General features: G+C 34.0%; 2 protein-coding genes across 4 annotated transcripts in view; one reads left to right on the forward strand and one right to left on the reverse strand.

Moving 5' to 3' along the window:
- The window catches only part of pip5k1cb (phosphatidylinositol-4-phosphate 5-kinase, type I, gamma b), a 754,787-nt gene that overhangs the window by 226,785 nt on the left and 513,934 nt on the right, over window positions 1-14,068 (reverse strand). The gene's annotated exons all lie outside the window — the stretch shown is intronic.
- Window positions 8,548-14,068, forward strand: part of upf1 (UPF1 RNA helicase and ATPase) — a 78,305-nt gene continuing 72,784 nt past the window's right edge. For 2 of the 3 annotated variants that reach the window (XR_015477668.1, XM_087239175.1), the window contains exon 1: window positions 8,548-8,901. Coding sequence is in view for 2 of the 3 variants with exons in the window: in XM_087239175.1 (XP_087095301.1) it covers window positions 8,731-8,901 (171 nt within the window). In the remaining variant the exon portion in view is untranslated. 3 annotated transcript variants of the gene reach the window in all.

Below are 14,068 nucleotides of genomic sequence, written 5' to 3' on the forward strand. Positions count from 1 at the left end.
ATTATATTATATTATATTATATTATATTATATTATATTATATTATATTATATTATATTATATTATTTTATATTATATTATATTATATTATATTATATTATGTTATATTATATTATATTATTATTTTATATTATATTATATTATATTATATTATATTATATTATTATTTTATATTATATTATATTATATTATATTATATTATTATTTTATATTATATTTTATTATATTATATTATATTATTATTTTATATTATATTATATTATATTATATTATTTTATATTATATTATATTATATTATATTATATTATATTATATTATATTATATTATATTATATTAAAGACTTTATTATATTTTTATACAACAGTCCTGTCTGTTACTCGAATCTGATTGGCTGATAGCCGTGTGATATTCTGCAATATCAGCACTCGTACAGCCTCCTCACCCTTGTGTGTTACTCCGCCCACATAGAGTGACAGCAGATCAATAAACTCACTACAGTTTGACAAATATTGCAGCTGTTGGACAACATAATGTCCCTTTGAGGCTTTTTCAGGTGAGAATGTTGTTGTTTAGATTGTAAGTATGCAGTTAATTTATAAGGATAGTGCCTATTTTAAATATTTATATTTTCGGAGATTCAGCACGTCGGCCTCTATCAGCCTGTCTTTGAGCAGAGCAAAGATAGTTGAAGCTCTGCCACAAGATGGCATCAGAGACTGCATAATAAATCCTTAGAGCAGTGGTTCTCAAAGTGGGGGTCGGGACCCCCTGGGGGGTTGCGGGACAATAAGATGGGGTCGCTTGGTGATTTACAAAAATCTAATAAATTTAAAAAAACTTTTATGATTACCTTTGTTAATCCATAACCTACAGAAGATAAAAAATAGTTACATAAAAAATTACAGTATCCAAACAAAAAGCCATCAGCCTTTGGTTTTTGTTGTTGTTGTTGTTTTTTAAATTGGTTGCAACATTAGATTAATGACAAAGCAATAGCGTCAGTGCACCAGATTTTACAGCACTAGCTAAACTTTCTGACACCGTTACAGCACTCACGTACATTTAAAATACATACAGGACACTAAACATGGAGTATGAGGTGTAAGTGGCAGTCTCCAAAATTAAACCAAGAAAAGACTTGGGATGTAACTTAAATATTGTGCCCACCAGTCTAATTAGATGAGGTAAATATAAAATAATAATAATAAAAATGATAAGGGACTGTTGCACTTTTTTGTGTTGTCAATATGCTTGTGTTTATATAGGCTGATTGGTTTGTGTGAGTGTTGTGTGCAACGTTTGTATGATTATAACCACTTACGAAAATAGGGGGGGTCGCGAGTCATTGGCATTGTTATTTTGGGGGTCCCGGGCTGAAAAGTTTGAGAACCCCTGCCTTAGAGTGTAGTTTCAAACTACAGCTGATTAAAAAACCTGATTAAAAAACCTAAAACAAAACATAATAAAACAGGTAATTGACAGTCAATCTATCTCTCTTTTGTATGTTCTAGTGCTGTATTTATAGCTTAGTGAGCTGGAACTTTTTACTTTGATTTGGCTTTTTCGGGGTTAATCATTTTGATCTCCCAACTGCAACAGAGAAATACTGGGAAATCCTTGTGGAATGATGGCATTTCATGCTGTTCAGCCTAAATCCTGGTGCATACTTCTGCGTCAAGTGATCGGCGCAACATGCGCATATCTGTTTTGTTTTCTATGAACGCTTCCTTAATGAACAAGTGACTCAAACTCGTTTATTTTGAGGCAGGAACCAGTGGACGAGCAACAACTTTAACCATGAGGTAAACACAAAAGCTCCTTCTCAGGACTCCACACTCAGGGGCGCCTCCAAGGGGTGGCCAGGGGTGGCCACGGCCACCCCTCGGTAAACTCTGGCCACCCCTGTGGCCACCCCTTTGGCCACCCCAATATAATTTTGCGGTTGACATTATTGATTTAAATGAACTTATAAATTCCCAATATTTAGATAAATAAATAAATACATAAATAAATAAAATGCAGTCACTAAATTATTGTTGGTGTTACTGACGTAGCTCTCCCCCTCTGGTTCAATGCTGGTGAAAGCAAACTGACGCATGCGCGCGGAAAACCATTCCCGCGCGCCTCACGCACTCCTGTGTGAATCCCAGTTGGTTGTTTGCATGCACGCCGACATAATAGGCACCGATCATGCGCCGTGAAACCGGAGTAACAGCCTTTTGTGCAGAAGTGTCGGCACGCAGCGAGTTTTGAAAGTCGTTTAAAGTTTATATAATATGATGATGATGATGATGATGATGATGATGATGTTACTTTCACTAAGCATGCCTTTAAAGCAGAAAGGAGGGATAATGAGTCAGGGAGGTAAGACTTCATAACATGATTTATCAGCCATGATCTGGTCTAAGACCACAGATATTCTATAATACATTTTTTGTATTCTTTAGAATTGTCATAATTAATTTTCATGCAGGTTTCTTAAGTGATGTTGGCATATCCCTCCAGTTGTTGTTTTCCAGTAATATTTAGGACTGATTTCTGTTATTTATTTAGAATAATAATTGTATATTAATATTAATTGTATTTATTTAGAATAAATATAAATAAATTGTTATATTTATTGAATAACAAATCTAACAATTCAAGAGAGGTGGGGGGTGTATAGGGTGGTTCGCCCAGGGTGTCATTTAAACTAGAACCACCACTACCCTCCCCGATCGTCCTTGACAGCACGCACACACCTTCAATAGACAGCAATGGCTATTTAATATTTACCTTAAGCTACAGTATATCAATAGAAGAAGCTGCATTAATAAAATGGTTCAAAAAGCAATATGGATAAATAATATTATTAGGTATAGTGAGTGTGTATAGTAATGCCTTTTGTTCAGTTTGTTCATTTGTTTGGGTAATTAATAAACTCATTATTCTTTCATTCATTTTCTTTTCGGCTTAGTCCCTTTATTAATCCAGGGTCACCACAGCAGAATGAACCGCCAACTTATCTAGCACATTTTTACACAGCGGATGCCCTTCCAGCTGCAACCCATCTGGGAATAATAAACTCATTAATCTTCATTAATTTTAGACATGGCATATCTCGTATGATGTACAATAAAGGCACGTAAAAAAAGAAGTTAATTATACAGTATATGAAAAGTGTTTTTAAACTAAACATAGATTTTTATTTGGTTTGCACATGTACTTGCTGAATTATTTCAAAGAATAAATTGCAATATTTCAAGTAGAATTAATTAAATGAATAAAACTACATTATTTCATTTACCAGAAACAAAAATATAACATTACACTGAATTCATTATTTTTTTTTGTGTGCCACCCCAAGATTTGGTGCGGCCTCTTCTGGCCACCCCTAAGAAAATTTTCTGGGGGCGCCACTGTCCACACTTGTAAACAATCGCTCCATCAGTCCCGCCCACACTCGTCAGCTCTACCAAGCCAACCAATCACAGTGCTTGCGCTACGCGTCGTTGCAACGTGTAGTTACATTTTTTTGAGAGGTGCGCATCAGTGATGCCGACCGCCACGGCGAGGACTATGCTTCCACGCGTAGGCCGCGCCGTAGCATACACGTACGCTTGACGCAGAAGTATAAATCAGCCTTTATAATCTTAAAGTTTGAGCAAAATCAGCTGTTTTGTCGTCACTTTAGACATTACGCTAGAGAATCATTCAAACACTAGCTCTAAAGTGACGTTGGTGAATTAGTAACAGCTTCTGCTGTTCTGACGTCAGCTGCAGATGTGAATGAATGCTGGAAGAAAGTAGTTCCTCATACAAAAGGGTTTTGAGACTCCATGTTTGATTTTCTTTTTTATATACACGATTATGCCGTCAAACTGTTTTATAAACACTCGCAGCAGTGTGAAATGGCTGTATTTCGTCACTGGTGGGACACTAAATCACTCAGCCTATAGCAGGGGTCACCAATCTCGGTCCTGGAGGGCCGGTGTCCCAGGGTTTAGCTCTAACTTGCCTCAACACACCTGTCTGGATGTTTCAAGTATACCTAGTAAGACCTTGATTAGCTTGTTCAGGTGTGTTTGATTAGGGTTGGAGCAAAAATCTGCAGGACACCGGCCCTCCAGGAACAAGTTTGGTGACCCCTGGCCTATAGCCTTGAGCCAATGCACGCGTCCCACCAGATCCGACATGCAGCCATATCACACTGCTACAAGTGTGATGTTGCTCATGTATAATATTATATTGTTTAATAATATAATATATTATATTATAGTTTTAATTATCTTTATGTTTTAGCTTGTTTTATACTGGAATCTCGATTATAAACACAATGGATCAAACTGATTACGCTGTGAATCTTCATTCTTTTACCTAAAACACTGTTGATTTTCATCATATCCTTGTTTCTGCAGATTAATGTTATTGTTCTGACATTTATAACTGTTTGTATTATTATTTGTAATTTTTTTCTGGAGTCTTTTGTGTTTTCTCTTTGTTTTGTCTCTTTATATTTCACAGGTTTGTACAAACTACAGCTCCAAATACATGATTTCTGCCTTATTTTGTTTGTTTTTTGTTTGTTCTTAAAGTTATGTTATAATACTTTTAATATGGACATTTTGTCATAATTTTTTATCCTTCACTTTTTCCAACTTTTTTCCAGTTTTTATGTTGAACATAGAAGATATTTTGGAGAATGTTGGAAACTGATAGTTCATAGTATTTTAGTATAAAAACTAAGTATGAGAAATACATATACAGTTGAAACCAGAAGTTTACATACACTGTATAAAAAGGCATTTAAAAACGTCAGATGTTAATGTGACTAAACTTTTTCTCTTTTATCAAATTAGTTTCTGTTCTGCTTAATAGCAGAATAATGAGAGAGAGAAATTGTTTGAGAAATTGTTATAACTCTTCTTGATTGTCAGGTTTACATACAATGAGATTATTCTGCCTCTGGAAAAGCTCAGATGATGGTGTCAAGGTTTTTAAGTTTCTGATTGGCTAATTGACAACATTTGAGTTAACTGGAGGCACAACTGTAGAATAGTATTTAAGGAAATCCTCAAACACACACTGCTTCCTTGTGTGACGACATGGGAAAATCATCAAGCCAGAATCAACAACAAAGCCAGATTACAATTAGCTAAATGACACTGGGAAAAGACTCATGTTTGGAGACATGTCCTGTGCTCTGATGGAGCTAAGATTGAACTGTTTGGCCATAATTACATTTGGAGGACAAAGGGGAAAGCTTACAAGCCTAGCAACACCATCCCAACTGTGAAGTATGGGGGCAGCAGCATCATGTTGTGGGGCTGTTTTGCTGCAGGAGGGACTGGTCCACTTCACAGCATAGATGGCATCATGAAGAAAGAACATTATGGAGAAATACTGAAGCAACATCTCAAGACATCAGCCAGGAAATTAAAACTTGGCCACAAATGGCTCTTCCAAACAGACTATGACCCTAAGCATACTGCCAAATTAGTTAACATGTGCTTTAAGGATAACAGAGTGAATGTTTTGGAGTGGCCATCACAAAGCCCTGATCTCAATCCTATAGAAAATTTGTGGGCAGAGTTGAAAAAGCTTGTGTAAGCAATTCAGTTCAATTCACCTTTATCTGTATAGTGCTTTTACAATGTAGATTGTGTCAAAGCAGCTTCACATAAAAGCAAGACAGCCAACAAATCTGACTCAGTTACATCATTTCTGTCAGGAGGAATGGACCAAAATTCCACAATACACTATTGTGAGAAGCTTGTGGAAGGAGACCCAAAACATTTGACCAAAGTTATACAGTTTAAAAGCAAAGATAAAAAAATACCAAGAAAATGTGTGTAAACTTTTGACTGTCTAGACATTAATAAAACATTAATTTACTCTCATAATTCTGGCATTTAGCAAATGTAAATGATTTAGGTAATCCTAACAGACCTAAAATAGTAAACATTTAGTATGATTTACCATCAGACATTTTAAAAATGGTTATGTTCCTTTTTTTAGAGTGTATGTAAACTTCTGGTTTCAATATATATATATATATATATATATATATATATATATATATATATATATATATATGCAGGGCCGTAGCCAGCCTGGTGAATGGGGTGGGTTTCTTTTTCTTAAAATATGGACCTTTTTGCAGTTATTAGCCTCATTGTCTATTTAATTATGAGGTTTAAATACTTTTTAAGTACCATCTCTTGCTGGATTAGCTTGTCGGATGGTCATCAACCACACTTTTTGATATACCAAAAACATTTCCTAAAGGTAAAAAAAACAGAATAATACTTTTTTTCCAAATACAAATTCTTTACATCTTATATCATTAGAAAAAAAGGATGCTGTTCAAGTTTAAAATAAAAAACTAGCCTACTGTCATTTATTAGGCAAACACAATCTGGCCAGCACATTAAACTTTCCTCAGTCACGCTGAAGCAACAGCCAACAGAGGATTCCACTTGGTCTTAAAGCCTTCTACGGCTGTTATTTTTACAATTTATTATAGCGTAGCAGTCAAAATAGGACAAATGAGCTCGTGTATGGGACAAATTCTGGACCTTTGTCGGTGAGGGGTGGAGAGAAGATTTCTTCAACACATTTCTAAACATAATAGTTTTAATAACTCATTTCTAATAACTGATTTATTTTATCTTTGCCATGATGACACTAAATAATATTTGACTAGATCATTAAATTTTTTTCTTCTTTTTAAAATATTTTCAAAATTATGTTGAACAGAGCAAGGAAATTTTCACAGTATGTCTGATAATATTTTTTCTTCTGGAAAAGGTCTTATTTGTTTTATTTCGGCTAGAATAATTTTTTAAAAATAAATAATAAAATTTTAATTTTTTTAAACACCATTTTACGGACAAAATTATAGTCCATTTAAGCTATCTATTTTTTCGATAGTCCACAGAATAAACCATCATTATTCAATAACTTGCCTACCCTAACCTGCCTAGTTACCCTAATTAACCTAGTGAAGCCTTTAAATGTCACTTTAAGCTGTATAGAAGTGTCTTGAAGAATATCTAGTCAAATATTATTTTGGGGGGATTTTTCAGGCAAGCGTGCAGAAGGGCTGAGCGCAGGTGGAAAAAGGATGGGCTCCAGGTTTCCTACTAGATTTTAAAAGACTGCTAAAATGCATATCAAGACTCGGTCAGTAAGGCTAAATCTAAATAATTTTCAAACTTAATTGCCAAAAAAAGCAAAAAGGCCAAAAGTCCTTTTTAAAACCAAAAATTAAGTTCTTAACCCAATTGTTTGCTTAGTTCCTGTTGTCAATCTGGAGACGTGCATACATTTCTCTGAATTTTTTGCTCAGAAAATACAAAATATTCAATCCCACCTCAGTTCTGCTGTCATAGATTATTCTAATTCAGTCCCTCCATCCAGCAGTTTCACAAATTTTAAGCCAGTATCTTCTTCTCAGCTACTTAAAATAATTTCTCATATGAAATGTTTTGTTTTTTGGATATATTTCCTTGCCGTCTATTCAGAGAGGTTTTCAGAGCGGTCTAATAATTCAGGCAGGCTAACAATTCTGACTTTAACTGTGTGTGTGAGTGTGTGTATATATATATATATATATATATATATATATATATATATATATATATATATATATATATATATATATATATATATATACATACATACATATATATATATATATATATATATATATATATATATATATATATATATATATATATATATATATATATATATATATATAAATATACATATATATATATATATATACATACAACAGTTCTGTCTGGTTCTCAAATCTGATTGGCTGATCGCTGTGATATATTTAAGTAATATCAGCACCCGTACAGCCTCTTTACGCTTTGTGTATTACTCCGCCCACATACAGCCAGCAAAAAGCAGACACTACAGATCTAAAGTTTAAAAGATGCACGCTCAACTGATTAACTGTCAGCTTATGATTTGAATCCAACGCGGAAGAAAGTAGTTCCTCATACAAAAGGGTTTTTAAGACTCTCCATGTTTGATATTGTTTTTATATACACAATTATCCCATCAAACTGTTGTATAAACGCAATATCACACTCGTAGCAGTGCGATATTGCTGTATATCGGCTGTATATATAGTAAAAGTGCAAGTAAACAAAAATAAAGTACTGAAGTTATAGGGCTTTTTTTTAATCAACGCATGAGTGACACATGCGTAACAATGCTAGGGGTCTACATAGAAATATATGAAGTGCATAACAGTGTTATATATAAGTAGAGAGACCCAATAAGTAAAACAAAACAAAGTAAAACATAAAATAATAACAAAAACAAATGTTTAAACATCACAGTCGTGTGTGGACCAGCAATGTACATTTTTCACTTTACAACAAAATCACTTCACGGTCCTTAAAAAGGGTTAAACGAGAAAAGAAAAATGTAAATAAATTACAAATAGAAGTCGCGTGTGGACGTAATCACGCTCTTTTGCGCGTCCGTCGCATGGCCCGTGACGTCAGCGCGCGTCGCGCTCTCCCGAGTGGGAGTCGAATCTTCTCCGGAATCGTTTGCTTTCATTTCTGAATCTGCACGAGCCCGCCGCGCGCCGTTTCCTTCTCTTCACGTACAACCAAAACAAACAAAACAAACGCGCATCGCTCGGCTCCTTTCCTCGCGGGACTATTCGCTGTTTTTGTTTTTTGCGAAATAAAGGGCGTCCAGTGGAGAAGAGAGAATATAAAGATGAGTGTGGAGGCGTACGGGCCGAGCTCGCAGACGCTCACCTTCCTGGACACCGAGGAAGCGGAGCTGCTCGGGGCCGACACGCAGGGCTCCGAGTTCGAGTTTACCGATTTTACGCTGCCCAGCCAGACCCAGACGCAAGGCCAGACACAGAGTCAGCTCGACAACCAGGTATAAACTCCCAAAAAAGTCGGACGAGCCTTCTGTCGGGTGGACTCGAGCACGTTTGAGTCCAAATATGGCGAGCTAGCAGCCGTTAGCTGTTAGCGTCGACGGAGCAGGCCGCCTCTCAGAAACAGTTGTCAGAGGAACTTTTGGCAGCTGGTTTAGCGTTTTAAAAGTGTCTATAGTGTGCTAAAGCGTTTAACTTAATATACTAAAAGGTTGTGTTGTGGTTAGCGAGGAGTTTGCAACGCTAGTTAGCTTGTTTTGGTTGGCTAGCAGCAGATCTCAGGTGAATTTGCGTACTTCCTTAGGGGGACTTTTATGAACTGTTTTAGAGTTTTAAAAGTATATAATGTACTCCTTCGTACAATTAAATAAACAAATAGTTGTGTTGCGATTCATGATAGATTTGTTAACTTATATCAGTTAACAGTTAGCTTGTTTTGGTTGGCTAGCTGCAGATCTCAGGTGAATTTGCCTACTTCCTTAAGGGACTCTTATGAACTGTTTCAGCATTTTAAAAGTATATCATTTAGTTAATTACATTTAACGAAATATACAAGTTGTGGTGTTAAATTTTATTGTGTGTTTGTCACGTCGGTTATCTTGTTTTGGTTGGCTAGCAGCAGATCTTAGGTGAATTTGAGTAAAGTTAACGTTACTTCCTCAAGGACTTTTATGAGCTGTTCAGCGTTTAAAAATATTGTTAATGTACAAATGCGTTAAACAAAGTAAACAGGATGTTTATTTTAGGATTTGTGATGGATTTGTTACGTTAATTAGTTTGTTTTGGTTGGCTAGCAGCAGATCTCAGGTGAATTTGCGTTACGTTAGTTCCTCAGAGACTCTTATGAACTGTTTTAGCATTTTAAAAGTATATAATTTAATGTTACATTTAAATACATTTACAAATTGTTTTGATTGCTGATCTTTGTGTTTGTTACGTCAGTTATCTTGTTTTGGTTGGCTGGCAGAAAATATCAGGTGAATTTGAGTAAAGTTAACGTTACTTCCTCGGGGACTTTTATGAACTTTTCTAGCGTTTAAAAAAATTCAGAAAAAAATATTTTACTGTACAAAATAATCAAAATAAACAAGATGTATATTGTATATTAAGTTATCTGTAACTTAATATACAAGTTGTTGTGTTAGGATTTGTGATAAAACTCACAGGTGAAATTGTGCACTGGGGGGGGACTCTTATGAACTGTTTTAGCGTTTTTAAAGTATAAAATTTAATTTTACATTGAACTAAATTTACAAGTTGTTGTGTTAATCTATTATGTGTTTGGTACATCATTTATCTTGTTTTGGTTTACTAGCAGCGGATCTCAGGTGAATTTACGTAATGTAAGTTCCTAAGAGACTATTATGAACTGTTTTAGCATTTTAAAAGTATATAATTTAATGTTACATTTAAATAAATTTACAAATTGTTATGATTGCCGATCATTGTGCTTGTTATGTCAGTCATCTTGTTTTGGTTGGCTGGCAGAAGATATCAGGTGAATTTGAGTAAAGTTAACGTTACTTCCTCTGGGGACTTTTATTCTAGCATTGAAAAAAATTAAGAAAAAAATTGTCAATGTACAAATAGGTTAATCAAAATAAACAAGATGTTTATGTTGGGATTTGTGATGAAAATCACAGGTGAAATTGTGTACTCGGGGGACTCTTATGAACTGTTGCAGCGTTTTGAAAGTATATAACGTTAATGTTACCTTTAACTTAATATACAAGTTGTTGTGTTAATTTATTATGTGTTTGGTACGTCAGTTATCTTGTTTTGGTTGGCTAGCAGCAGATCTCAGGTAAATTTGAGTAAAGTTAACGTTACTTCCTCAGGGACTTTTATGAACTGATCAGCGTTAAAAAAAATGTATACAAATACGTTAAACAAAGTAAACCAAGGTATTTAAATTAGGATTTGTGATGGATTTGTTATGTCAATTAGCTTGTTTTGGTTGGGTAGCAGCAGATCTCAGATGAATTGGCGTAATGTAAGTTCCTCATGGACTTATGAACTGTTTTAGTGTTTTAAAAGTATATAATTTAATGTTACGTTTAGTTAAATATACTAATTGTTGTGTTATGATTGCTGATGTTTGAGTTTGTTACGTCAGTTGTCTCGTTTTGGTTGGCTGGTTGAAGATCTGGTGAATTTGAGTTAAGTTAAAGTTACTTTCTCAGGGACTTTTATGAACCGTTTTATCATTTAAGAATATATATAAATACATATATATATAAATATATATATATATGCGTACTCAGGGGGAATTATATGAACTGTTTCAGCGTTTTAAAAGTATGTAATTTAATGTTTAATTCAATTAAATATACAAATTGTTGTGTTATGATTGCTGATGTGTTTGTTACGTCAGTTATCTTGTTTTGGTTTGCTAGCAGCAGATCGCAGGTGAATTTGCGCAATGTTATTTAGCGACTTTTATGAACTCTTAGCGGTTTAAAAATATATATTGTGTTAGTGTACAAATACGTTAAACAAAGTGAACAAAATGTTTGCTTTAACATTTGTGATGGACTTGTTAGGTCAGTTAGCTTGATTTTTTTTTTTTTTTTTTGTTGGCTAGCTGCAGCTCTCAGATGAATTTGCGTAACGTTATTTCCTCCAGGACTTTTATGAACTGTTTAAGCATATTAAAAGTATATAATTTAATGTTACATTTACTTAAATATACTAATTGTTGTGTTTTAATTGCTGATGTTTAAGTTTCTTACATCAGTTATCTTGTTTTGGCTGGCCAGCAGAAGATATCTGGTGAATTTGAGTAAAGTTAACGTTGCTTAATCGGGGACTTATGAACCGCTCTAGCGTTTAAAAAAAAAATTAGATATATTTTTTATATTAATGTACAAATACGTTAATCAAAATAAACAAGATGTTTATTTTAGGATTTGTAATGAAAATCACAGATGAATTTGCATTCTTTGGGGGACTCTTATAAACTGTTTCATTGTTTTGAAAGTATCATTTAATGTTACATTCAACTAAATATACAAATTGTTGTGTTATGATTGCTGATGTGTTTGTTACATCAGTAATCTTGTTTTGAACAGATCTCAGGTGAATTTGCGTGACGTTAGTTGCATTGGGGGACTTTTATGAACTGTTTTAGCTTTTTACATGAATAAAATGTTCAAATGCGTTAAAGTAATCAAGATGTTTATTTTAGGATTTGTGATTGATTTATTACTTAAACTAGCTGTTGGCTAGCTGCAAATCTCAGGTGAATTTGCGTAACGTTACTTTATTGGGAACTTTTATGAACTGTTTTAGTGCTTTAAAATGTGTAGTTTACTAATACCTTTAACTAAATATGACTTTGTTGTGTTATGATTAGTGAGGTGTTTGTTACGTCAGTTAGCTTGTTTCATTGACTAGCAGCAGTTTTCAGGTGAATTTGCAGTACTTTTAGTGGCTTTTATGAGCTGTTTTAGCATTTCAGAAATATTTTGTTTATTAATATCTAAATTAACTTTGTTGTGTAGTGGTTTGTTACTTTAATTAGCTTGTTTTGGTTGGCTAACAGCAGATCTCAGGTGAACTTTGCGTACTTTTGTAGGGGGACTTTTATGAACTGTTTTGCCATTTTAAAAGTATATAATGTACAGTTATGCTTAATTAAATGTACAAATTGTTTTGTTGTGATTCGTGATGGATTTGTTAATGTTAGTCAGTTAGCTTTTTTTGGTTTGCTCACCGCAGATGTTTGCGTAACGTTACATACTGGGGACTTTTTTTTAAAGTCTTTTGACGATTTAAAAACTTGTACTGAAACGTTAAAGTAAATAAACAGATTGTTGTATTATGGTTGCTAATAGATGTCATGTCAGTTGTCAGTTGCTTGTTTTGGTTGGCTAGCTGCAGAACTCAGGGGAAATTGCGTGCGTACTTCGGAAACTCTTAGAGTCTATTTTAGCGTTTAAAAGTATATCGCATAATGTTAAGTTAATCTAAATATACAAATTGTTGTGTTATGATTGTTGACGTTTGTGTTTGTTGTGTCAGTTAGCTTGTTTTGGTTGGCTAGCAGCAGATCTCAGGCGAATTTGCTTACTTCAGGGAACTATTATAAACTGTTTTAGCATTTTAAAAATATATGTAATGTTTATGTACTAATGCATTAATGTAAACAAAATGTTTGTGTTAGGATTTGTGATGGATTTATTACATCAGTTAGCTTGTTTTTGTTGGCTAGCAGCAAATCTCAGGTAAAGTTGCGTACTTGGACTTTTATGAACTGTTTTAGTGCTTTAAAATGTGTAGTTTACTTATACCTTTATCTAAAGGTAACATTGTTGTGTTATGATTAGTGAGGTGTTTGTGATGTTTGTGCTTGTTGTGTCAGTTATCTTGTTTTGGTTGACTAGCAGCAGAATTTGCATACTTTTTCAGGACATTTATGAACCGTTTCAGCATTTTAAAAGTATATAATTTAATGTTACATTCAATTAAATATACAAAATGTTGTGTTATGATGATTAGTGAGATGTTTGGTACGTCTGTGAATTTGTTTTGGTAGGCTAGTAGCAGATCTCAGGTGAATTTCGAACTTCCTCAGGGACTTTTATGGTGTTAATAATAAATTGCATTGATGAAAAGGTTAAACTTCATGTTATTATGGTTTTATTGTCAATGTTTGTGTTATATCTTTGGTAATGTGCAGCTGTTAGATGTGTGTTGTTGTTTACTGTATTGGTGATGCACTCTGTTTAAGGAAACTTTATTCGGTCTGATGCTGGTTTTATAACCTTATAAATCTGTCACGTGTGTAATTTTAAAGTTTATGTGAGTAGCTGCATCACTCGTGTTTGCTGTTTGTTTCAGAGATACTTGGGTGAAATACACTGATATTATAAGGATGTGTTTGAGGATGTATTAAGGGGTTGTGTTTGAAACTTCCAGATATTTTCCAGGGTAAAAATTAACATAACTATGTTGTTGTTCTTGACCTAATAGCAATGTGCACTATATCAGCCTTTCTACATTAAGGAATAAATACAAATACATATTGCCTATTCTACAAACTTGTGATTTCCTGAAAATTAAACGTATATATTAGAGCTGTGAACCTACACTGTTCTCACGGTTCTGTTACGATTATGTCATCGATATCTCGGTGCATCATGGTGCATTGTCGATGCTTTCCGT

Source organism: Danio rerio, chromosome 2 (genome assembly GCF_052040795.2).
Source record: "Danio rerio strain M-AB ecotype USA chromosome 2, GRCz13ab, whole genome shotgun sequence".
NCBI lineage: Eukaryota > Metazoa > Chordata > Actinopteri > Cypriniformes > Danionidae > Danio > Danio rerio.